The sequence below is a fragment of the Lolium perenne genome, chromosome 3 (assembly GCF_019359855.2).
Source record: "Lolium perenne isolate Kyuss_39 chromosome 3, Kyuss_2.0, whole genome shotgun sequence".
NCBI classification, from domain to species: Eukaryota; Viridiplantae; Streptophyta; class Magnoliopsida; order Poales; family Poaceae; genus Lolium; species Lolium perenne.
In genome coordinates, this window is record NC_067246.2 from 20,900,354 (window position 1) to 20,926,176 (window position 25,823).

Sequence of the window (25,823 nt, forward strand, 5' to 3'; positions counted from 1 at the left end):
GGATATGGATATCTGATTCCGAAGTGATCCTCCGAACATTTGTTTCAGGTTTTTTAAACGGGTGCACGTAGAGCTTAGTCGATTGTGATTTAAATCACAGATCAAGAATGGAGGTCCGTGAGGGCAAGACGAATCTAGTGGTTTCTATCCTAGTGTCGTTTTTATCTCACATCTATTTGACAAGGCCCGATGAAAGACTTCTTCTTTCGAGAACAAGTCGATACTAGTTTTCAGTCTACTTTGAAGAGTAGAAGTCGATATTTTCGCATCGCACTAGGTGAGAGTAGGCTAGTGCCATCCCTAATATTTGTGACACGTTAACTTTATTTTAACCTCATGAACAAAAAAAATATAGTGGATGAATATTGTTTTATCTCATTAAAAAATATTTTGTACAAATAATTATTTTATAATGTAGGAACAATTTTCTAAGTTATAACTGTCATGTCAACATGAGACAAATCTAATATCTTAGTAGTTGACTGAGATGTATTAAATCTCATACGCTTAAGAATGAGCAACTCAGTTGGGTCCGTCCATTGCATTACCGCCTCGCATTTTTCGCATCTCCGCCTTGTGTAGCCTTCCTCACGCGCCTCTCCTCTTCGCTTTTCTCTCTTGTTTCAGACTAGAGAAAAGGAAGTCAAACGTCAGAGCCCACAACCTACGATGGCCACCGATGCCGCTGGGGCTCCGGCACGTCTAGCGCCGCCATAGCTGCTCCTTCCCTCCTATAGCGAGTGCTAAAGATTCGCTCCTCCTCTGTGCTCTCCATGCGCGTCGAAGGCGGCCTCCATGGAAGACGACGCGCTCTCCTCGGTATGAGGCTTCGCGACAGGGGATCATGCAACCATAGAAGGTCGTGTCATGCTCGCTAGTAATGCCCATGGCACCCTGCGTCATCTCCCTAGGAGCCACCACGGTAAATGTTGTCCGCCATAGATCTATGTGGAGGGAGCTTCAAGCTTAGGGAAGATGGTGAGTTGCCGGATAGAATATTGAGGGTCGTCAGATCTGACGACATCGAGGCTCCCGCTAGTCCGGTTCTTCCTTGGTGAGCTCAACGGCGACGAGACTCAGATTGTGGTGGCCTGTGTTTTTCGATGTTACATATGAGGTTGAGTTTTGCTACATGTGATTTTGATTTTTGTTGTATACATATGGACAAAGTGCTGTAATAAGTTTTGTGCATATGCTACATATAGATTTATCCATTGTTACATAGGTGATGCTGAAATGTTGGAAGAGTTAGACAAAAAAAGATAGATGTGTTGTTTTTTTAAACGTGGCATGATTCTTACAATTTACTGAAAACAATTTGGGATTTATTACATACTAGGAAACATGCCCGCGCGTTGCTGCGGATTCGAAATAGTTAAAATACTCCGAAAATCCATATATGTTGAATATACTTTCTTTGTGTTCGAATTGAATGAACCGTCCATCCACCCGAATAAAACCGCATTGGCCAATTCCTTCGGTCCTCGCACACCAACCCGTGAGGGTCCTTCTCCCTTGGATGCCGCATTTCCCACACTACACATTTCAGCAGCTAGCGCACATCTCCACCCCTATTTATGCCCTACGGCTGTCGGCTCCACAACTCTTTCTCCTAGGCGTCGCCCAGCTCGAAACTCAAAGGTGTTCACCGCATGCCACCCTAGCTCAGGGGACGGACGTCATTCAACCTACGCCAATCGGCTCGGGGTCCTAGTGGGCTACACCGCACGTCGCCTCAGGAAACAAAGAAGCTTCACCCGCATCGTCGCCCTGGCTCGGTTCTGAGTCCTCCTCGTGCGCGCGCAGAGCTCCTCACACCCGAAGAGCACCTATGGTCGGATTCGCCGCATGCTGGGAAGAAATAGTTCTACTTTTATTACTATATTGCTTTTATTGATTAGGTATAGATTTCACACAATGTTAGCGCTGATATTTTTTGTTTTGTTTTTGAGGGTAGTTTGCTGCATGATTTATCGAATTCAGTTGCCCAACCGGAGCACGTGTTGAGAAACTCAATTAGGTTTGTCTGATGATGTCAGCAATGACAACGTCACATGCAATAGAAACCGATTGGGAATAGAATTTCAAAGAGCCCGTCGAGGTGAGAAAAATAATGCAGCTAGCCACATTGCTCAATCGGCTCGGCACCTGAAAACGGAGCAACAGAATCTACAATGTGCGGCCTGCACTTCACCGCCGCCGGTTTTGTCAGCAGCGTGATGCAGCCATTCCGCGATCAGCTCAGCTCATCAGCGCGTACACAACATGGCGCAACGTCGCCTGTCGGCGGATGAGCTCGAGCATGGGTAGGCGTCGTACGGGTGAGTTTGGATTGTGACCAAACTATACCATACCAATTTTTTAGCAATGATCAAATAGTTGATATGTTTTTTTTTTTTTGGCATGCCAGTGCCCCACTACCAATGTCGCCGCCCCTGTTATGGCTCGACACTATTTCCGACACTTTTCTCGTATCGTACCTGAGTAGTCGTTGATCAGAACGAATTTGTTATTTGTATGTTCAGCACTATGCCGTCAATCGGTGGACTCCTTACGGCCCACACAGGCTTATTGTATCTTCTAGATCCGTATGCAAAAGAAACTCAGCATACAGTCACGATGACTTGATTTCTTTCAGTTTAATCCCAAGCTTTTCATCACGAGACGATGTAAACTCTTTTCATTCTAGCTGGTTCCGAGAAAAATATTATACAGCAGGACCTCGATCGTTAGCTTTCCCAAAGGAGGCCTCGCTCCCGGTCACGTACCACACTCCACTCGAAACTTCAGATACAGCTGAGAGTTAGGCCACGAAACGGCAAGATGCGGAGCTCCATGGCCACGACAAAGGCGGTGAGCAGCAACAACAAAACACGTGGGCCTGTTCCGCATTATTTTTCTCACCTCACGCACGCGGCCAACGCGCTCCCTCGGTGATCGTGTCTCTGCCGTTACCATGGCCGTGCTGCCGGGCACTTCATCGGCACAGATCGACGGGTTCATGACCGTCGAGCCAACCATCGGCGTTGTCGCTTCTCATGCCCCGCAGGTCGCAGAGACGCAAAAGTAGAGCGAGCCGAGAGTAAGGGTCGAGGCGCTTCCTAAGAAGCGTCGAACCGTAGGGAGATCGAGAAGACGCGTGGGCGGTTACGACCAGACTTTTGGATCAAATCCAAGTTGCTGGATTATCTAGCTTTGCATGGCCTGCATCGACGCCTAGGTACGTATATATTAGGTTTGGACAGGCTCGTGCGACAGACTCCTTGTCCGATTCAGAATTAGATTGGCCGGAAAGGTATTCCCCTTTCCAGACAAGGCACGGCACACAAAACGGATCAAAGCTCGGGAAAAAACTCAACAGGTGTAACTTACGGGTGGCGTGGTGGGTAATTTTATATCAACTTGAAGGGTAATTTTCATGACGTACCAAACCAAACCAAACCACGGAAACACTTTTGCTTTTATTATTAGGTATAGATGGAATTGTCTTGCTCTGCGGACATGCTTAAAATATTGCGAAAGTTATTTGCTACTACCTCAGGTCTGTTTTAATTGACGCGGACATGAACTAGTTAGATGCATGTTCTGAACTAAAGCCGCGTCGATTAAATGCGTACGGAGGGAGTACATGTTATGGATCTTAAAAATATTTTACAAACCAATATTGCTTTTTCGAAATGCTACATACTCAAAAAACACATTGCGTTCGAGGTTTTTTCAGCATTAATAGGTGTTCTCACGACCTTATCAACTACTGAAAAAATGTTGCAAACCGATGCTACTTACCCTGGAAAAATACCATAGTTTTTGTATGTACGACGCGGCCGCTCCACCGCTTGGCCGTCCCACCCTCAATATTGTTCTTAAAGAATTATTTAAAGCTTTACATTTTTCCTAACAAATAGCTAGCTGTTTTACAATTGACAAACATCTACATTTTCACCGTACGAGTCACGATCTTGGCGCAGCTCTGTTTTCAAATTCCCGCATGTTCTCCCGTCTTCGTGTACTTTATTTTTGAATTTTATATTCCTTTCTGTATGATGTCCCTGACCGCTCTGTGTCATTTTGCTCTTTTCTTTTTTTTTCTTTGGTCTTCCTCATCTCATGTGAGGAAGCGGAACCATGGCGGATAAATCCGCGGCCATGCCGCATCCTGCTCGCACGTCGCCGTGGGGGGCGGCTGATGTGGGTCCGCCGCGTTCTGCTTGGCCGGCGGCAGAGGAAGCAGTCGCTGTTGGGAGGCTGGGTCCTGCAGTCCTGCTCGGATGTCGTCGGGCGGGGCGGTTGATGTGAGGCCACTGCGTCCTGCTTGGCCGGCGGCAGAAGAAGCAGTTGGTGTTCGGATGCCGCGTCCTGCTTCGCCGACGGCAGAGGAAGAAATTGGTGTTGGGACGCCGTGTCATGTTAGGCAGTCATCGGATTGGGCGGTGACGCCAAATCCGCAGCTAGCATCGATGGGGAAATTTTGAGCTCGCGTTCTTCTCCGTCCATCGGGGAAGAGGTCCTCGTTTCGCGACCGTGGAAGGCATGTGCGCCGGCGCAGAGATGGGTATCTCTCCCCCTTTTTTTCATCTGTGTTGTTTGTTCTCGATTTTGGGGCGAGTAGTATGTTGTCAACGAGTATGCCACGATAATTTGTGCCGTCTAATTGGAGACGTACGACATGTTTTGTCCACGATTCGTATGCTGGGTTATGCTGCGTTCATTGGTTTGTAGATTTCTATCTGTCGTTGGTGTTGGAGTCGCCTCACATGTTGTAATTTGATTATGCGGAGCTTGCTGTACTGCTCCATTTTGTTGGTCTCTAGGCATTCAGTGATGCTATGTTCATTTTGTTTCCTGAATCATTTTTGCTGCATGTGGCGATGTTGATTCTGGAGGTATCTAGCTAGGTGTATGGGTTGTGATCCTAGTGTTGTAAGATGTTTCTGCACACGAACTGCTGGAATCGATTAGGGTTCAGCTTGATTTTAGTTTTTCTTCTTTCGTTCCTACCTATTTTTGGGTGTCTCCACATCTCACTGTCCAGCATGTGGTGTTCGAACAGCTCGAACTCGTGATGATATAGGCGCACGAACATCTTGAATTCTTTCTTCTTCGTGTGTCTAGCGTTGTTATGGTTCATTATTTGTTTTCTTTTTGAAATAGCTCGATATTGATGATGTTTTTACGGAGTTCAGGTTCTGATTTGATTGTGGTTCAGAGCTAGTTTGCCTCTACCTAATTCACCTCAGGGGTCTCATTATTGCGTGGGTGTGCATGTTTTCTCATGTTACCATGTATCAGCTGTGAGTGTTAGTTGATGCCAATGCTTTCTCTTAGTTTAGTTAGCATTATCGACAATATTGAGTTTGTGTCAGCTGTCAGGTAAATTTACAGATAGTTGGGGTACCAAACATTTGCTTTCCGTGCTCGCTTGAGACATGCTAGCTAGTTCATGTGTTATACTTTTCTCCCAATTTCCACAAAATCACACCCAGATAACCAAATCTTCAGGCGTGCAATATTCTTGTATATGTTGTAGCTTCTTTGATGTATGTATCTGTCTTTTTGGCAGGAGCAACTGCATTAGCACAATCAGACAGGATACTCACATGATTCAGGTTGTAGTACACCCTAGTGGGAGACCAACATTGATAGCATGAGCCTGCTTCCTCACCGTCCGCCGCCACTGTCACGCTTTGCTGGTCTTTCACTATTGCTCATTGGTAGTGTCAGTGTCCTTTTTTTTCTGTGGTGGCGATAGCTCGTAGTTTGGATGTAGTGTCGCGTATGAAGTTTTTAGAAAGTTCAGATTTGAAAGGTCCTTTAGTTTAGAGTCCTTCATCACTTCTTTCTTAATTCATTAGTACATTATTCTTTATCATTAGTCATCATTCTCTCTGTTTTCAGCGTTTCATTCTTACTTCTTTACTAAATTATTCTGCAGTCACTTAGTCGATCTTACTCATTGATTAAGTATTTATTTCAAAGTTTCAGCTATTAATTTCTCAGCTTTCCTCGCTGACCAGATCCACTCCGACGTATGTTCGTAGCCAGTCATCTCCATCTGGCACGAACCAGGCGCCAACAGCAGCCGCTGCAGACCTCCTCAAGGTAGCTCTCTATCCGATATTCATTTGCTCAGCTTCTCATTATATTTTCACTCATTCTTCTCATTTCCTCATTTTCTTAGTACTTCATTAATTCTGTTTTCTCTTTGCATTGAGTTTTTAGCATTTAGCATGTACGGATCTCAGTTTTCAGCTTTTAGTTTTCAGCTCTTAGCATTTAGTTCAGAGTTCTTCATTTTCCAGTTTCCCATTTCATCCTAGTTAGTTTCCGTGCTTGAGCAGCGTCATTTTCTCAATCTCTCACGTGTGTTCTGTTTCTTATTTTCTCATTTCGTTTGTTCGGCATCTGTTTGTTTGTTGTAATTATGCTCATTCTGTTGAATCTTCATTTCACTCATTATTCAGTTCGAGCTTCTTATTTTCCTCACTATGTTAAATCAGTTTTTCTGCGTCTTCATTATCTGCGTCTTCAGTTAATTTCTTTGTCCTTATTCTTCAGTCTCAAGTTTCAGTATTGAGTTAATTTCTTAGTCTCAGTCATATGTTGTCTTGGTCCCTATTTCAGTTACTTTTGTTTTTTCTTGAGTCATTTGTCTCATTCTTCAGACCCTTTTTTTTCATTTGCTACCAAGCAAAGGATGCCGAGCCTGACAACGAGCCTTTGGAGGTGCCTGCAGCAGCCGATGTTGGAAGCAGAGGAGCAGCTGTCGGAGGCCATGGTGGACAGATTGGAGTCTATGGAGGCGACACTTCCTCTGTCCGAAGGATGCGCGCTCACAGCGTTTATCCAAAGGATCGTTCGGGAGTTGCCGCAATTAGTTCTGCATCTTCCGGCCACCGCTATTGTGCCTCCTTGTCCAGCAACATCGGACTCCACCAGGCGAAGCTCTAGGCTGGCTGCATGGAAGAATGCATGCCTAACTTCTGAGCAGGCAGCTCAGAGATCTGCTCCGGCTTTGATGAACTGCTCCATCGGCGCATTGGGATCTGTTCCGCGGGCTGTTATCCAACTTCGTGATGGACATCATTGAGGAGCATGTCAAGACAGTGAAGAAGGCCAAGAAGGGAAGAGCCGTGCTCTAGGACGGAATTGCGGACATCGCTGGCTGTGGCCATGGCCATGGAGATAGATGTGGCTGAGGTCGTCGCGTTGCCGCCGTCTGATGCAGGTCATGTAGATGTGGATGCATCCAACCAATGTTGCCGGAACGCCCGAGCTGGGTTTCCGCAGCTGGCCCAAGTTCTTCGAGCCTGTCATATGTACTGAGTGTTCTAGCTGATAGGCTGGCGTGCTTGTTTGCCTACTTCTGGGTTTGTGTCACCCAGCTCGTGTCCATCAGAAGTGGCAGTTTGCTGCCTGTGCTCTTTTTTACTGCTCCGGCGTCGTTGACTGATCACCCTGCCGGAAGCAGCAGTTTGTTGCCATGGCTCCGGCGTTGTCTGTGCCTCAAAGAGTCCAGTGATGTGTCTGATAGTGTGCTCATCTTCGACAAACCTTACAGTGTGCTGAGCATGAAGGCCCGTGGCCTAAACAACTTAGGCCGGCCAATGCTTTTGCTAACTGAGGACTAAAACTTGGAATCACGGCTCAGCCGTTGGAACTCAACTTTTGTGCTGAAGAAATGAGGCCGGGAATATGTCTGTGCGCTGAAAATGGAAACTAACGTTCTTTCTCATTCTTTGGCTTGTCTATAGTCTTACAGCTGTCAGCCTCCTATTGGTTAAAAATCTGTCTGTTTTTGAATAGCAAAACAGCTAACTGTTGAATAGTCAGTCCCAAGCTTTAAGGCTGTTGTGTACCCAGCCTTCTGAGAGCACGCTTTTTCGGCCGTTGGATCGTGGCTATGAACGCTCAGGATGCTCAGTTCGGGTAGGTAGAAGTGAGTTACTGATACTCTGTAATCTGTATTCCTTCACTGACATCTTGGCCCAACTTTAAGCATCATTCTTGGGGTAGAGTGCATCCGGTAAAAGAGAACGGCACCCAATATCTCCTGCACCGACCAAACTTGACTGGTTCTCTTCCCCGACACAAACCCTCGATTCCCCATGTACCATCACCATCGTGCTCTCATCCACAGCCTCCGTCGCTGCCCTACTCCGTCTCCTACGCGCCGGTGTCAGGATCAGGGACGATCCATGACGGGTAAAACGCAGCAAGAGGTAGGAGAGGAGCTCTTGTGGCTCAGATCTACAACAACTAAGGAAAGTAGATAACAAAATTAGGGTTTTGGATTGCTTGATCCTCCCGACCACCCCACCTGCCCTTTATATCGAAAGGCAGGCTCAAGCAATTACATCGTTGTCCTAAAAGGAACTGAACTGGTTACAACACGAAAAGGGCAAGATGGTAAACAGTAGAGGAGTGCTGATAGCCGTTGGATGAAGATCTGACCGTCGGCTGACGTCTATAGTTACTGAAAGTGTTGTCGTTGCTGTGACAGAGCCCCCTCCTTGAGACAAGCCTTCAGGGCTTGAACTGGGGAAAGGTTGCTGTGTTGAAGGCTGCGTCTTCCCAGGTGGCTTCCTCAGCTGACATATTCTCCCAATGAATCAACCATTGTGGTACTGCAACATCATAGTTACCGGCTCGGCGAGGAATTTGGCGACGCTGCAGGACTGCTTGAGGAGCTACTTTAACTTTCCCATCTGGAGTGACCAATGGCAGCTTAGGATTTGGGACTGCATGCTTACCCAGGTGTTTCTTCAGTTGATTCACGTGGAACACATTGTGCAACTGAGCATCTGGAGGAAGTTGTAGGCGATATGCAACAGAGCCAATTTTCTGGAGAACAAGGAATGGACCATACCATTTTGATGAGAGCTTCAGAGTGTTACGGAGTCCCAGCGATGTCTCTCGATAAGGCTGCATCTTGAGGTAAACGAAGTCACCTGGTGCAAAAGAACGTTCAGTACGGTTGGCATCGGCATATTTCTTCATCCGTTGCTGTGCTTGTAACAGGTTTTGCTGTAGCGTCTTGATCATGTGATCTTTTTCCTCGATGGTGACTTCAACTTCTGCAGATGCATCACATGGTACTGAAATCTGTTGGATCTAAGGGAGGCTTGTATTCATACAAGGCCTCAAAGGGAGACATCTTGATGGAAGTATGGTAGGAACAATTGTACCACCATTCTGCAGCTGGTAGCCACTTGGCCCATTTCTTTGGCTCTTGAAAGGTCATACAGCGTAAGTATTGTTCTAGGCACTGATTAACTCTTTCGGTTTGGCCATCTGACTCTGGGTGATGAGCTGTGCTATAGTTCAGGGATATATTGAAAGCACCAAAGAGTTGTTTCCAGAGTGAGCTGGTGAAGATTGTGTCCCTGTCACTGACTATGCTAGCTGGTGGTCCATGTAGCTTGATGATGTTGTCCATGAAGAGGTCAGCTACTTTCTGCACATCGTAGGGATGTGCTAGAGGTAGGAAGTGTGCATACTTGGTCAATCTGTCAACTACCACCAGTAAAACATCCTTTACCTGGGACTTGGGTAATCCTTCCACAAAGTCCATACTGATGTCCTTCCATTTTTGTGTTGGTACAGGCAAGGGGTTGAGGAGACCAGGATATTGCACTTTCTCTGTTTTGGATATCTGGCAGATGGGGCATTCAGCAATAAGTTGTGCTATGAACTGTTTCTGTTGAGGCCAATAGAACAGTCCTTGGATCTTGTGAGCAGTAACTCTACCGCCAGAGTGACCCCCAAATAATGGGTATTAGAGCAGGATACCCACCTCCTCCACCTCCTCGCGTCGTTGCTGTACTGATCCTGACAGCCGGCCGTCGCCTCCCCCACCTCCTCGCATCGCTGGCGACCCCTCGCGGCGCCTCCCAACCTCCTGCGTGTTAGCCACCGCCCTCCCCCAGCCCCCCGCACACTCCCGGCGGGGCCCTACGCCGCCTCTCCATCTCCTGCGCGCCGCCAGCGTACATCCGGTCCGCATCCCAAATTCCTCCGGTCCCGGCCATGGTCGTTCGAGCACGAGATCGCCGTTTCTTGGGTCGAGCACTTGGGCGCCACCGCGCTGTAATTCCTCACCGAGTTGATTGCGATGGCGCTCGGGATACTCTCACACTCACGGTGGTGCTCCCTGCGGACCGAGAGTAGTCCGACCTCCTGACTGCCGTCACCGTTGGACTGGATTGTCGTCGCCTCTAGACTGGGCTGCCCGCACGCCCCTCTGGCTTCCTAAACAAGCAGGCCCTGGACTCCACTCGAACAGCCGCTGGATCCCCGTCTACATGATACACAAAGGTTGTTTGTACCAAGACTGCATCTTTAATCTGTCCTTTCTATCTGATAATATTGTTGCACTTCACGGGTTGCAGAAAACGAGGCAGTGGGAGCGGATGAATCCTGTTAGAAGTTGCTTTCTTGATCTATTTACTGTCAGGTGAATTAAAGTGGTATTTTTTGATAATTCGGTTTGGAAAGATTTATCAGTATGGTGTGAATTTAAAGCTATTTATCTTTGTGCAATACTGGGTTATGTAATTAAAGTGCATGTCGATTAATCCATTCATAAGTTATTTTTGACATATATATGACAACACCGAAATAAGAGCCAATGGATTAGCGAGTCTCTCTTATTAGATTGTCTATTTTTTGTTGATTTAGAGGACATATGTTTGCTTGAATTAGTGTTTATGCCTCCAATTTTGTTGTATGGGAAACTGGGGAAAGAAGTGTTGCACGGTTGGGAATTAGGATCTTTGTTGGTGAATTTCATCCCAACCTATCAAATAACAAGGAACTCCCTTTGGTCTAAACTTAAGGTGTTTTTTTTCCATGTTATGTAAATTCTAAGAGTATCCATAGAAATGTGATGCGATGTAGAATAATTTGTCATCTTAGTTCCAGTTTTAGACATTATTGTATTCCTTTAGTACATGGTAATTTCTGGAGATGTATATGATTTAATTCCGAATCAGTCAAAATAGTGGATCCGGATTTCAGCTTCCATGTTGTACTCATTAAACTGAGAGCAGCTAAAACTAGCAGAAGGTATATTATTCAAATCTCAATAATTTAGTGAGTTTACTTCTTATAAGTTGCTTCTATATTTGTTTGATCTAGGTTGTACCATAATGCATGAATTTTTGTTAGCTTCCTTCCGTCCCTTTTTATTAGATCTCTCAGAGACATGCCTGTATGAGTGAACAGTAAATGTCGTTTACTTGCTTGCATTATAAACGATTGACTAAATGTTCGTAATTGTTCTTCAGCCATTTATTCTCCCGTATGTAAGTTTTATAAGAATTGATATTGAAGTGTTATTTATGCATGTCTTATTATACAGGTGGCCTAGCACAAATCGCTCGATAACAATGGTGTTGTTGCACCTCTCCATAGCCTTCCTCGTGTTCCTCCTCCCGACCGCGTTGATGTGCCCCTTGATACCGAATCCAAGGCGTGTATCCCCGTGGTCATGGGCTGAGTGGCACGACGTGCTCACTTCACTGCTGCTTGTGGTGCCGCTTCCGCCAACGCATCTAGGATGGGAAGGTGAGCATTCTCCTCCTTCCCAAGGCATCCTGCATATGCAGGGGTGGTCTGTCCCAAACGCCTGATTCAAGGCGTCCTTGAGGTGTGTGACTGGGCATGGCCGTCGTCGATAAGGGTGAGGCTAGACACTGATAGTATCTTGGGTTGTATCTCTATAGTTAGTCTAGGTTTCACATCAGTTGGATTTAAGCTGATTTTTCGTTTCTTAGCTGGACCTAGATCCAGCAGTTTCTTCCAATTCTAGCAAGGGTGGGCCAGAGACATCACCTTGGCACTGCACGACATCATACTCTGTCATTGGCACTCCTAGGCGAACAGGTAGAGCAAGCAACTCAATAGGTCTGAACTTTAGTGTGTAGAATTTAGTTTCTGAAAGAGCGGCACCTCTTAGTAAGTATGGAATTTAGTTTTTCTCATTATTGCACAGAATTTACATGTGATATTTGGGTGATAGAGTATGCATGTTCATGTTTTGGGCGCCTGTTTTGGATTCAGTCCCTGGTAGCCAGGAAAATAACCCTTGGTGGTTACATTTTCATGCAAGTACAAAAATTGCAATATGAATCGAAATGATGTGGTTTCTAGATATGTTATATGTCAAATGTTCCGGTCATGTTCCTTTCAGCATTTCTGCCACTCCACTAGCTCTATTAGAAATATTTTGCACATGGTTTTCATTGACATTAAGCTGTTCGAAACACGATTCGCATTGCCATCATGTTGTTCGAAATATCTATTACAACGAAATAGAAGCTGATTTCAGTTAAGCTTGATGCTTTGTTTTTTTTTGTTTCCTTGTGAAAAACTTAGAAGTTAGAAATTGAGATGACTGCAATTATTTGCTTAATGTGATTAAAAAACAAAGGGCGTACAATAGAATCATATAATTCATCATGGGTTTCGGGTGTTGATAAGTGATAATAGTCTGATATAGATATTTTCTGTTTGTCCACAGAAAAACTTATAAAAGTAAAAGAAAAATCAGATTACACAGGGGGTTGCGAAGTGGCAATCAGCAGCAAATGCTAGACTAGCTACCCTCTGACTCATACTCGGTAGCTTATATGACTTGCGCATAGAAGACCTTATTAAATCTATATGACTCATATTTGCAGGTGCATTTTATGTCATTCTCATATGCATTCTGGAATGCCCAATTCAGCCTGCGCACATGATGCTTTTGGAGTCTGGGAAATGGATGCTCCTGGAGTAAGAAAATCTTTTGAACTGAATTATTTGTTTGCCCAAGTGCAAGTTTCAGTTTTCCAACGAAAAATGTGTTTGTAAGACAGTCTTTTGACTGATGGCATATTTTACTTAGACAAAATGTTCAGAGCTGACAAAAACATAAAGGGATATCCATCTTTAGGAGAATTTTTATTTCATACAAAGACGGATTGGCTCTACGTGCATGTATATATTTACCGGGATGTTCTTATTTTGATCAGAAATTCAATGCATCTCCGTGTCTTAATGTGTAAGTGTTGAGTAACAACTGCCGGACTGCAAGCTAGAGTTTGTTGTTAACGACTGTAAGAATATTGGCTAATTTTAATGTAACTCTTTCTTAAAAAAAGTGAATGGGTGTCAAGTATATTCTTCATTTCATCGCGGACAAGTGTAAAACAAACTTTGCGATGTGATAACTAAAGGGGAAACCCCCATGGGATTTCATTTCCTCAAATAGTAGACTTCTTATATACTAAGTGGTTCCTTAAAGGTATGTTCTACTACAAACTGGCAGTAGCATGATATTTATTTATTCTTTCTTAAGCTATACAAGGTGGTGAAGTTTCACATCGTGTTTCCTCTGTATTCTTGATTCCTATATATGGCACATCTTAGGAATTCTGGCGGAATATTATACTCTACTACCTTCCTGCCGAAATCTCTGGGTTAGCTTGGAGGAGATTGTTGATGTGACTATCTCGCGTTATTCCATTTACCAAGATGACATTTTTCTTTTCAGGATTTGGATTTGTTTTTCTGAACACGGTGCTTTTTGCCTCCATGGGTGTGGCCTATCAATAAGAGGATTTCAAAATAGTCCTACTTCGAAGTTGGCATGTTCGAAGGAGGGCCTATACCAGGTGATCATCATCCAACACATGAGTTAATCCTTGATTTACTACTACTAACTATGAACTATAGTGATTCCTCACTGTTCTGAAACTGATTGAAAGCAATCTTAGGCTGTGTTGAGTTGTTTGTGGCAACTTGCTCACCTCCACGAGAGCCCAACTCGACATGCATTGTTGATGTAGAGTGTTTCTCCATTGTAATAATTTGGATTAATTTTGCCAAGGTTGGAACTTGGAACATGGAAGCTTACTGCTATTTACAATATTGTCACACCGTGGGGAGTGGGGACGTCCTTGCAGCAGAGCATGGTAGAGCAACCTTTTGGCAAAGGTTGACCTGTCTTTGATTCAAGCTGTAAGGTATTAGATTGATTGTTCATCCGTACTTCTCATATATGGTTTTGTGCTTGTGCTTTTGTTCTCAGGCGTCAGGGTAAAATCTGCAGCAGGGAGAACCTCCCTTTGGAGATGCAGAGCGGAGGGGATCTGTACATAGACGTCCACAAGGAATATGCAAGCTAGCTGCAATTGCTCTAGGAGATCTGTTGGATTCAAACACAAGACAGTGTTTGCAAACATTTTAGCATCAAAATTGTTTGCACATCTTAGGGATGGTACTCTGGAAATGCATTTGTAGAACGAGTTTTTGGCTCCAGTCAACTAAACACATAACTAGGCCTATTACCCAAAAGAGGCCACACGTTTGCATCTATTTATTTTATGTGCAAGATTAAAATAAAACAAGAAAAAACTAAATGTTGTATCACCAAACAGCTACGCGTCTGAACACATGCATCCGAATATGTAAACATAAAAATCCAGCGAGCGTATAGCACAATGACCAAACACACTTTAGGCGGCGCGGCGAAGCGCGCTTGCCATCTAGTTCAGACTAGAAACGTCGGACGTGAAGTAGTTTCTCTGAAAAAATTGCTACAAGCTAACCGTTTGATCAGACGCACGAGATTCAACTACCTCAAATGCATCGAACGGCTCTGAAGCCGGCTCCTTTTGCCCCCAGTCTGTACTGCAGGTCGTCTGGAATCCCTAATTTCGGCCGCCCACTTCCGCAAATCCTCCCCAATTCAAACTCCGGGCCGGCGGCCGGCTGCCGACGGCCATCAAGATGCAGGCTCAGAGACGGTACACACCGGCGCGAGACGAGCAGAGCTAGCACGTCGGTGCTCGGCGGCAGAGTCTCCGATTTCAGGCGTGGCCCGGCCACCACGGGAGCAGAGCAGCAGCGACTAGACTTCCGTTTTCTAGCAAGGTAAGCTGTTTGCATTGCCTGCTCAACTAGTCAAGTTATCGATGTGCCATTGGCATGGAGTTCTTCGTTTGAAAAGTGTGTGGGCAAGGAGATGGTATTGCTGAACGTGTTACTTTCTGAAAATGGCCACAAGAAGTAGCCCAGCGCGTCACACTGGCCACAATTTCTGACATTTTCTAAGCTACTTTTTTTTTGAGGGGGGAAATTTCTTCATTACTCAATATCAGTGTTTACAACATCTTGCATAGCAAGTTTGGCAATAAAATCTGGCACTACACCAACCCAGTGATTACAAATACCAGACTGACTAGCTAGATGGGCTAAGCCATGAGCCAGTCCATTCAGCTTTCTCCTAGTGAAAGACAAAAGACAAACAGGAATGCCACACTTGGCTTCCTCAATATCCTTGAAAATGCTCCACTGTCGTGACTTGTTTGTGAGTCTTGTTCCTAGCTGCTTCAATAGCCACCTGAGAATCAGACTCCAGGACCAGACTCTCCACCTGCAGCTCTAATCCAAGTCTAAGACCCGCCAGAATGGCTGCAGCTTCAGCGTCCACCACATCCTGGCATGTTCCGATGGGTTTACTGATCGCGGCAATGACGATACCTTGATTGCTAAGCTACTTATTATGTAGTGAGCACATGAGAGTGTACTTGTTTTAGAAATATCCACTGAACTTGATGAAACTCAGACATACAAATAATATGAGAAGTTACATTTACACGAATAACCAGCCGCCCTTCGGTTTGGCAGTACTAGTCTACATTTCTGTGCTCTCCTAGTGGAGATAGACATAATAAAAATTAAGACCGATAACACTTATGCAGGCGATATACCAATTAATGTCTGAATTGCATCGCTATACAGCTAGAGTTGCATGCGTATTAAGAAACACAAATGCATGGATGACCCTTGATTAAGCGTCGACCCAGGAATCAACCGCTAAGCTCAGTTGGATAAAGTGAATCCTGGTTAGAGCTAATAGTGCCTGGTACACATAGTTGGCCATTTATTTCGGTTATAGCAGGTAACTTTATGCCGTCCTCCAGGAATTTCATTGCATCCACCATGTAAGGGCGTTGTTTCTCATCGGGTTCAGAGCACTTGAGGCCTAGGACAATCACACGCTTCATTTGCGTCTTGTCGAAGACACCATTCAGTTTCTCATCAGCGACCTCCACCATTGGTGGTTCTGCGCTGTTTCTATACTGCTCCATGACTTGCTCCCTGGACTTTCTACTTGCAATCTCTAGTAGAAGAATTCCAAAACTGTAGACATCATACTTACGGTTGAAATTGACTTTCCCATCTTTCATGCACTTTGGATCCATGTATCCGATTGTCCCTATAGCAGTTGTAACAAGTGTTGTATTGTTTTTGCTGGCGATAATCTTTGATAGCCCAAAGTCAGCGGGCTTGGCGTTGAAATCATTGTCCAGTAGTATGTTGCCTGGCTTGATATCTCTGTGCAAGATGGTTTTATTGCACTCGTGATGGAGATAACGAAGTGCAGACCCTATGCCCTTAACTATTTGATACCTGTGAAATATATTAAAGAGTAAAGTGAAATCTTGAGACATATATAGCACACGATCTCATGTTTTTACTCTTGGGGAATTCATACTTCTCCAACCTTTCAAATTATTGTGGATGCAGTACGTATTGTACAATACCTCTTTTCCCATGGTAGAGTTTCCTCCATGCTGTGTAGGTGCTCCTCCAGTGTGCCATTAGGCACCAATTCATACACAAGAAAGAGTTTAACCCTTTGTTGCCTGCACCAACACATAAAATCGATCAAGTTCCATATGTTTCTGCTGCAGCACCATCCTTTCAGCTCGACTAGATTCACGTGCCTTGTTGCACTAATTGTCTTGAGTTCGGACATGAAATCCTCAATTACTCCTGTAGTCTTCTTTATTTCCTTCACAGCCACTTCTTGGTTGCCGTAATCGTCAGTGTAGCTCCCCTTATATACTATGCCGAAATTACCAGCTCCAAGTGTGTTGTCCCTGGAGAATCTCCCTGTTGCTCCGACCAACTCGCTGTACTCAAATCTCCTAAGTCCATAAATTCCCCGCCCAAAGGAATCGCGTGTGCGCCTCCACCTGGAACATGCTAGAAGGAACCAAACCAGGACCAATACAATTACCAGGACTGTGGCAGATCCAACGGCTCCAACAATAACCAGTATCTTTTTTTCTGCGCAAATATCATCGTTTGTCTGAGTTAGCTAATTGAATTGAGTGATATATCAGAATACACAGTGATTACAAACACAGAAGAAAAAACTGGATTTCGTTTGCTTGGTGCAAAACTAGCTGCTCAATTTGTTGGAACTTGGTACTAGGGAGAAGATGACTAGAAGACAAACTAACTTCATGCTAAAAACATGTTAAATTGTTCAGTGTATTGTGTCACAATTAGAATAAGGCGATTCAACTTTCACAAATAAGTGGTGCAAACTAGAATTTTCTCAAGTATGTGGCCTCTTTTTGAGAAATAGAAAATAATAAATGAAGTCTAAAAAGGCACACTCAGCTTCAAAGTTCAGACCCCACCACAGTCCCCAAGTAGCATCCCATTGGGCTTTTGGTGCTAATTTCATTTAGCATTTATGTTTTTCTCTTTTCAACAATTTTTTAAATCATTTTCCCTCTGTTCTTTATATCTTAAGAATTTTGTTTCATACCTGTCAAATTTTTTTATACCATAATGGTCTTCTGGTTTAGAGATTATTTTCGGTGTTTTGTACATCTTAAGTTATACTATTGTTTGTGGTCAATCTACTTCCCTTTCGTCAACACATTTTGAATAATATTTATTATTTAGATCAAAGATATTTTTAGTTTATGGTAGTGATGGTTCTTGTTCATGATAGTGATGCTTTTGAATATTTAGACTTTATTTTGAGTGAATTCCACTTTTTACCCTACAGTAGTGTATTTGTGACACATATTACCCCATCTGGTGGAACTTCTACAAAAATATCCCATCTAGCAGCCTTTAAACACGGTTTTATCCGAGTTTAGAATTTTTCTTTGTTATATAGGACAGCCATGTTTCGTCGATGTGGCATGATAAAATGTGTAAAGATAGGAGGGCATCATCCACGATTATGCCCAGGTTTCTCTTATCCAATTGTTCATTCCTTCTCGTACTAATACTTTTGAACACCGGTCATCAACAAAGACCCTGCCCAATGGATACACACCACAAAACGAATGTCCAAATATTCTAGAGAATTTTTCCCTCAGTAGGTAATTAGTGTCACAAATGCATAATTACAGGCTAAAAGCGGAATTCACTCTTTTTTTACTAGTTATAATTTTTTAGATGACAATAATTATCTGTAATAATTTTGTATTTGTTTATGATTACAGTTTTTTTCACAATTTATATTTTGTTTATCGGTTGCATACACTTTGTCATCTAATATATGCGCGGCCAGTGCTTACAGATGGTGTCAATATTTTTTTTAATCAAATTTTAATATTTTTACATGGTATTTTCAAGTTTGAAATATCTGTTCACTCTCTTAAAAACATTTGTTCACTGTGGTCTGTAATTTCAATAGCGATCCTACATTTTGTATCTGATCCATTTGTTCATTGATAAAATAGTCAAAAAGATAAGTATTATTAAACAAAAACAATCACTCACATGAACAAAAAAATAGAGACTTTAAGCTCTGAATATGAGAAAATTCAACAACTGTAAGCTAGTTTATAGATAGATAGTACCTTCGCGAGCAAGTGTAGAGCTGAAGGACCAGGACATAATTTGATGAAGCTCAACGTTTGCACCGGTGGCCGCAGAAAACCCCACCGCCACCTCTGACGGAAGCAAGTCCGTGACGGGATTGGTTAACTGCGTACTGACTTGATAGGAGGGACGAGAAGGTTCATCATCAAAGTGCAGACTTGCCACCAGCATGAGAGTGCTGCTGTTGAAAGTGATGATCGCCGTCATGGAGCCATTGATGGAGCCGTTGACGCTTGTTGTGTTAACGGAGGCCCGGACAGTGTTGATGTCGATGCCGATGTGATTGGGTGAGCTGTCAAAATAGTTTTCAAATGTGTCGAACTCGACGGCGACGATCCGGTCTGTGGCCTTGGCGGTGATCCCATCGCCGTTATGGAGGCCGAGGTTGCCCCCAGCGGAGTTGAGCGGCAGCATGGATGGGTAACTGGAGAGGAAGAAAGCCATGCCGTCGCCAGCATATTTTCCGGGGAACCCTATCGCGAAGTTGAACCGCGTGGAAAAGCTGGCCACCTCACCGCTGGTGGTTTGGTAGAACGGCACCGGGTGATTGTATGACATCCTCCCCTTGCAATTGAAGCGGGCTTTCGACCTCGTGTTACAGGTGAGGTCAACCACCTCGTCATGCTGTGATGCATCGCCCTCGAATAGGAGGTCTTCGTAGCGGTACGTGGATCTGTCGGAGAAGTCGAAGCTGAAGGAGAAGGGTGAGATAGCGGATCCCTCTAAGACATGGTAGGAGAGGAGGAAGCAACAGCAGCTGGCGTAAAGGTGGAAGAGGAGAAGCCTGCTTGTGGGCGTGAGCATCAACATGCTGGAGCTTGGAGCTTGGAAGTGATGAGTATGAAAGAGCTAACCACCATATCTTGTGAGCTCCAACAGCCGAGCAGCAATGCACATATAAACCATGAATACTATTCCTGGAAGTTTCGGTGCAGTACTTCAACAGACGACTCGGGCGTCAACATAACAGATGACCAAGCTGGTGAGATGCGGAAGAGTAGAGGAAAAGTCTCGGTCTGGCAAGTGGCAATGCTGCAAGGACAACCCAAGTTGGACGTCTTCATTTTGGTCTGGCTGTATTGGAGTTCTCCTACTATAGTATATGTCGAGGGCCAGCTTCGCGGCATACGGCAGTGTACTTAAAGTGTATTTAAACCAAGTACGCAGTTTTTGAATCGACGCTTACAATCGGTCTCTTTGTTTTTCTCATGTTCACATGGGTGGAACTCATAGGGGCTCCCTTTCCCCTCCCTCTCCACGCTCTTTCCTTGAGGGCATCTCCAGCGGCCAGTTAGGCATTGGCCCGACGTATTTTGGTCAAAAGTGATTGTCTGTTTGCGTTGGGCTGTAGTCTGTAGATGTGAAATTGGTTTTTCGGCCATGATTGACTGTTTACGGCTGGGATGCCCTATCGGCCCAACGCATTTTATAATTTTTTTCATTGATAAAACAATTTACATAGCGTAAAAAATATGAACATGAAAATATAAAAAAGTTCATGGCCTGCTAAACCTGAGCCTACGCCTCACCTTCACTGGGCACCTGAGCCAGGTCTACGAGGTCCGGGATCACTGATGGCCTGGAAACCGACGGAGCAAATGCTGGTGCGGCCGATGGTGGAGGTGGAGCAGCTGTTGGTGCCAACAAGCTGCGCAGAGGCGGTGGCGACACCGAGGCCTACAACGCATGTTGAAGGCCTCTTCCTCCAACATGCCTGCCTTCATGTGCTCGACGGCTTACTGGGCATCAGCAGCGGCGGCTGCGGCATCTCCGATTAGGGGTGGACTAATGAGCTGCTCGGTCGTTAAAGCTTGGCTCGTTAAGCTCATGATCGTTACGGCTCGAAACGAGCTGAAATCATTGTTTGGCTCGGCTTGTTATGTGCTTGTGAGCGCTCACGAGTAGCTTATTAAGGATCGTTAAGAAATAGACATGCGCATATGGCTCTTCGGACAGTGTGACGGTACATTTGTGCGGGGGAGGGGGTCCTACAAATTTGCATTAGCTGATTGGTGGTGGGATGGAGACTTCAATCTAGCCGTTTGCACATGGTCCAAGAGCCAAGAAGAAGAATTTTCAGATTTACAGAACTTGCCCATTTCCACCTGATATCTCCCCAACAATCTAACCCCTTGGCAAAACTAATTCCTCATATGACCCCTCGCAAAACTATTTTGGAATCTAACCTTTGGCTCCCACGAGGATAGAGACAAAGTTGTGTAGGTCGGCGTCAAGATTTTACGTCCACAAAGGAAGTCAAGCTAGGTCGGCGCTAATGTAACTGACGCCAAACCACTTAGAAAATTGTGTGTCAAATTTAATTGGCATCGAATCAAATTTCTTTGCCGCTGACCTGCACAACTTTGGCTCCATTCTCTTTGGTGCCGAACTCTTCGAAACGGTTTCGTCGAGGGGTCAGATGAGGCGTTAGTTTTGTCAAAGCACCCACGCGTCAAATCACTAGGTTGTGTTGTCATAAACAGAAATCCTATGAACACTGAATCCATCTCACCCCTGCTCACAATCGACATCAACTACCGAATTGCATAAGGAGAAACCATCACACACAATCCAGAGTAGAATCCATACCATCCCTAAGAAAAGCTATGGTGGACAAAGTTGCAGACCTGAGACCTCGATCTACGGGTTACGAGTGGTGAGCACGAGCATGTAGAAGAGAACTTGCTTACCATGGTAGCACGTGCAGGTCGCCGGTGGTTGGCCAAGCTCCCAGAAATTCTCCGTCCAATCGGCCGCCACCTCCCTCTTGTCCATGTCCCCTTTCATCTCCCTCTGAGTCTATTTCTTTTTTACTGAAAGATCCAGTAAAAAAGATGGCATTTCATTGATAAGTAGAGGGAAACTCACTATAGATGCCGCCCGGACGAAATTACCTCCGGAAAATAACAAAAAAGAAAGATAAAGTAAAAAACTCCATGGTGACGAACAATCCACCCTTGGGACACTGGTTCAGCACATGAGCAATGTTGCACGAAAATCCCGCCACATGGGGTCAAGCTTCCGAAGGCTGCCACCTCGGCTTGCATCCACCATCTGGGGCCGCCGCCTTGACTTCCTCCACACTCGCCGGCAAGAAAGCCCTACACGAAGGTGAAGCCTCAACCATCTAGCACATGTTTGAGCCTCCAAAGGCGATGCCCCCAAGGGGGACGCGACACAAACACCGCCATGGCCCGCTGCAACAAAGCTAGAGCTTGGGCTTTCATCCGGAATACCTAGCGGTGGGGCAGAAATGAAAGATCCGCAGTGAAGCATCAAAGAAGGGTATACACTCGTAGACGTTGTCATCGTCAGGGGCGACGTGGTCGCCTAATAGATTTCTCACAGATCTTCGTCACACCCACCACCATTGCAACCCAAACCAGCCAAGGAGCCCAAAATCAGCCAGGAGCTTAGTCTATTTCGAATGGACAATGGAATATAGCCCTAAAAATGCTACGGCTACTCAATTTGGGGTATGTAACTAGCTACTCATTGTTTGTGGGGCACACATGTAAAAAAAAATCGATGCGGGCGCACAAACGCGTACAAAGGAAGTGAAACCCATTTGCAACAACACAAAGCCCCGAAAAAAACTAAACCACAACAACCAGACACGTAGAAAAACCAAGCCGCACAAATCGCGAGGCTTTCATCCAACGGTGTCTCACATGACTGAAATATAGCTTATGAGAATTAGCAAATCTGTTAACAGTAATGTTGTTGGCGTGAAACGGTGACTCTACGACAGGTGACATGGCGGTGTTGGCAACCTTGCTCTTTGGTCGTGTGGATGGTGAGGCCTGGCCCGGGGACAGCGGGCAGTCTAAGATATCGTGCGTGGCATGAAGGATTTTTCAGGAGAAAGCTCATCGCTTTGACACCAACAACTGCGATGCTTGCGGATGTTGTAAGCCTCCTAGGTGTGTCTTTATGGTTACTTCCTGCATATATGCCTACGGCTAGTGAAATCCTTGAGGGCGTTGTTATGTAGCTCCGGTTCCTCTCGGTCTTGTTTTTTTGTTTGTTTTCGGTGGTAAGTTTTTGTTGCCTTTATATTTCAGCCGTTGTGGCTTTATTTATAAAGTGAAACGAAATCTTGGAGAATTGGAAGGGTGACATACGGCACCTACACAATGGAAACTACAATTTTTTTTTTGTAAACTGGAAGTTTTAATATCCAAACTAGAAAAAAAGTACTATATAACTTGCAGTCGTACAAATCTCAAAGGAAACCGTCTGATCCTGTGTGCACCCGTCCACACGAGATCCGAAAACCGGAGCAGCAACCGTGTAACCGCTCGCCCCCACCATCTCCACTCCGCCCCGTCCATCTTCTTTCAAACAACCGCTTTCCCTCCCTCTTCCACAGCCCTCCTCGCTCCCGCTTCTTCGTCCAACGCCAAGAACTCTATCCCCAATTCATTCCCCATGGAGCAACACGGGCACGCTATACTTGATCTGAACGAAGTGAACACGGAGCAGGGAGGCGATGCTCCGGCGGCAGTTCTCGCCGGCGAGGTGGCAGGTGCCGAGGAGGGCGAGCCGGAGCGCGTAACGGAGACAGACAACTCTGTCCGTGCGGCCGCGACGGAGGGCAGCACGAAACAAGATCATGAGGTAAGTGATGGTGATTCGGTGCGGACCCAAAGCGAGGACCGCGAAACGTTCGAGAACACTATGGTGACTCAGTTCGGTAAGACCTCCAATCGATCAACCATCGCAATGCATTTAGCGATGACCCGTTTTCAGGCAAGCTCGCCTGTTCTTAAATCTTGATTTCTCTGGGTGCGAGTTCGTCAGAGTTCCGAGCCGCGGCTGCGGTGGCGGCGCCGCCGTCCACCTTCCTCCGCACTTGGTCCAGGGGCAGGAAGCAAGCTGGACTGACGGAATTCGTCGCCGCGGGAGATGCCGATGGTGCCGGATCCAAGTATCCTGTTCTCGGCGCGTCGTCGTCTTCCGGGCCGGCGACTGGTAGGCATGAACACGTCTCTGTAATGGTGGATGGAGATCAGGGCGCCGCGCCTGGAGGCGACAAGAAGCTGAAACGGGCTTGCTCCGGTAAGATCACCATTCCGTACGCCGAAGCATTCTGTTCTTGGTCGTGTTCTCGATTCTTCTGAACTCTGAACCGAGCGGAGTAATCTGACTGACAGCGCCCGGGGCCACTGTGGCGATCGCGCACGCCTCGCCGCCGGACTCCTATCGCCGCATGCCATGGCGCAGCAGGAAGCAGTACTCCCCGAAGCGCTTCGTCGCGGCGGTGGGAGCACCTCCTTCGGCTGCCGCGCCGCCCTCAGACGATCGACTTCTCCCCGCTGCCAGCCTATGCTCCGCATTGCCGTCAGCGTCGAGGACGGGAGCTGGTAAGCTCTTGAATCTCAAGTGCCGACACCACTGTTCTGGGATCAGTTTCGTTTCCATTCATCTGACCGCATTGTGCTTTTGCCAGCCTCGGATGCCACGGCGAGCTCCGGTGTGTTTGACTCGGAGGCGTCGTCCTCCAAGCGCCCTCCTTCTCGCGGCAGGAAGCAGCCGCGCCCGGAGCACTTCATCCCAGAGGAAGCGGAAGCTACGGCAAGCGCCAAGGCTCGCTGGAGCGACATCGTCCTCGACGGGTTCCTCTCTGGCTCCTCGGTATCGGAGTGGGTGAGGAATGTCACAGCCCAGGACACCGCTGTTGACGGTGAGCGCCAGCGCGGCGTCAAGGGCTTCAGGATCAGGGACGCGAGCCACCACGCCGCCCGTGCGCTCAGCCGCCTCGGATGCACATCGCCATCGTCCTCTTCAGCGGCCGCTGGGGGTCCTCCTGGAGAGCCCGGCGGGAAAGGGAGGTTGTACGGCGTGCTCGCTGTCCTTGGCGCGTCGCTGGCGCTCACCGTGGTTTCCTGCGTGCTGTTCTACATCGCCGGCCAGAGGAGCGAGCCTGGACTGTCCCGGGAGAAGCCCGACGAGGTAAGCGTACAGCTTCTCGTGCGATAAATTTTGGTCTGTAGACTGTACGTTCTGATGTGCAACCTTTGATGTGCAGTGACAGTTATCCATCTGAAGTGATCAGTGACAGTTAGCATTCTGAAATGTCCAGTGACAGATAGCCATCTTTTTTTTTTTTTGAGGCTGTGGCTATGCTCCCTCATCTAAAAATAGACAGATAGCCATCTGAAGTGTAAAGGATTCAGTAAAGGCTGTAGCTGCCTTTGGCATTCCTTTGGAGCCAAAGAATTCGCTGCTTATACCTGTAGCTACTCCAGTTCTTTGCCCGAAGAATTAGGTTTGCAGTTGTCTGAATACTGAATCTTCGTCTCTTCCGACTTCATATTATCAGTGATGTGCGGGTCTTGGAACCCCTTGTATGTGCTTCACATTTGTTGCACCGCGTCCCTTGTAGCTTAACGGAGTATAGCACTGTTATGATGTTGCTTTTGTCTGCGGGTCCGCCATGACTGTTTGTGACTGAAGCTCAGAATGAACTTAAGTTAGTTAGCACTGAATTTCATCTTCCACTTTATGTTGTCAATATTTGAACACTATCTTCAGTCACGGGTCTTTTTCCGAGATTTGTATCACTAGGATCAACATCTCTCAGCTTTCGGAACTCAGATTACAGTTACCTTTTAGTAATGAAGGGGTGTGTTCGGATTGCCGTGAGTTCTCCAGTTCTTGTGTAAAGAAGAAAAAAAGGAGATTGATCTCAATCAATACCGTGCAGCACAACTCCAGGGTTACTTTGTGAACTTGTGGCATGGTGTCTTCGTTCGCATTAATATCCACAATTGATAGAACCCAATTTGTAGAACTGTTAAAAGGGATAATAGCATCTGAAAGGTATAATTTTCAAGTTTTCTTCACATATCCAAAGTGGGTTCAACATGCCACAATTGATTGAATGAGGATTTATATTAAAACAAACTAGTTGAATGCCCGTGCGTTGCTACGACTCTCACATATTTTTATCAGTCATGTATATAGATGCCACTTTTCTCAAAAAATCTAACACATAAAGACAATAGTTATTCTCTGATGTTTAATCAAAGTGTTCTTATTGGGCGACACAAATGCAACTTTGAACCACTCAGGTTTCCTCTCAGTCACTCTTCACAACTTATCCTCCTCCCCTCCCTATTAACCCCATAGTTTTG

General features: G+C 45.8%; 2 protein-coding genes and 2 long non-coding RNA genes across 6 annotated transcripts; 3 read left to right on the forward strand and 1 right to left on the reverse strand.

Moving 5' to 3' along the window:
* Positions 1–4,071: 4,071 nt before the first annotated feature.
* Positions 4,072–8,306, forward strand: LOC127341046 (uncharacterized). 3 transcript variants are annotated; one of them, XR_007875151.2, is made up of 3 exons: positions 4,072–4,552; positions 6,015–6,099; positions 6,663–8,306. It is a non-coding gene; the product is annotated as an uncharacterized lncRNA (long non-coding RNA). The 3 variants fall into 3 exon arrangements; XR_007875153.2 differs by having other exon boundaries at positions 6,689–8,306; XR_007875152.2 differs by having other exon boundaries at positions 6,734–8,306.
* Positions 8,307–9,667: 1,361 nt separating this feature from the next.
* On the forward strand, positions 9,668–13,810 carry LOC127341045 (uncharacterized). The gene is made up of 6 exons (XR_011753967.1): positions 9,668–10,314; positions 10,389–10,453; positions 11,360–11,680; positions 11,775–11,883; positions 12,681–13,655; positions 13,758–13,810. It is a non-coding gene; the product is annotated as an uncharacterized lncRNA (long non-coding RNA).
* Positions 13,811–15,658: 1,848 nt separating this feature from the next.
* Positions 15,659–19,494, reverse strand: LOC127341041 (L-type lectin-domain containing receptor kinase IX.2). The gene is made up of 3 exons (XM_051366808.2): positions 18,663–19,494; positions 16,593–17,121; positions 15,659–16,458 (listed from the first exon to the last, which is right to left on the reverse strand). Exons 1-3 carry the CDS (start codon positions 19,492–19,494, stop codon positions 15,855–15,857), a joined length of 1,965 nt encoding a protein of 654 aa, XP_051222768.1. The 3' UTR covers positions 15,659–15,854.
* A 3,839-nt stretch (positions 19,495–23,333) lies between these two features.
* LOC127341042 (uncharacterized) lies at positions 23,334–25,098 on the forward strand. Its single transcript, XM_051366809.1, has 5 exons — positions 23,334–23,380; positions 23,488–23,745; positions 23,841–24,050; positions 24,137–24,639; positions 24,716–25,098. Exons 1-5 carry the CDS (start codon positions 23,365–23,367, stop codon positions 24,716–24,718), a joined length of 990 nt encoding a protein of 329 aa, XP_051222769.1. The 5' UTR covers positions 23,334–23,364; the 3' UTR covers positions 24,719–25,098.
* Positions 25,099–25,823: the final 725 nt, after the last annotated feature.

Excerpts from the sequence above, each read along its gene's own strand:
- LOC127341041 (XM_051366808.2), bottom strand. The coding sequence starts at position 19,494 with ATGTTGATGCTCACGCCCACAAGCAGGCTTCTCCTCTTCCACCTTTAC. Across the intron at positions 17,122-18,662 it reads CTCTACACTTGCTCGCGAAG|AAAAAAAGATACTGGTTATT; the intron begins GTACTATCTATC and ends ATATTTGCGCAG. Across the intron at positions 16,459-16,592 it reads ACTCTACCATGGGAAAAGAG|GTATCAAATAGTTAAGGGCA; the intron begins GTATTGTACAAT and ends TATATTTCACAG.
- LOC127341042 (XM_051366809.1), top strand. Across the intron at positions 23,746-23,840 it reads GCTGAAACGGGCTTGCTCCG|CGCCCGGGGCCACTGTGGCG; the intron begins GTAAGATCACCA and ends TCTGACTGACAG. Across the intron at positions 24,051-24,136 it reads AGCGTCGAGGACGGGAGCTG|CCTCGGATGCCACGGCGAGC; the intron begins GTAAGCTCTTGA and ends TGCTTTTGCCAG.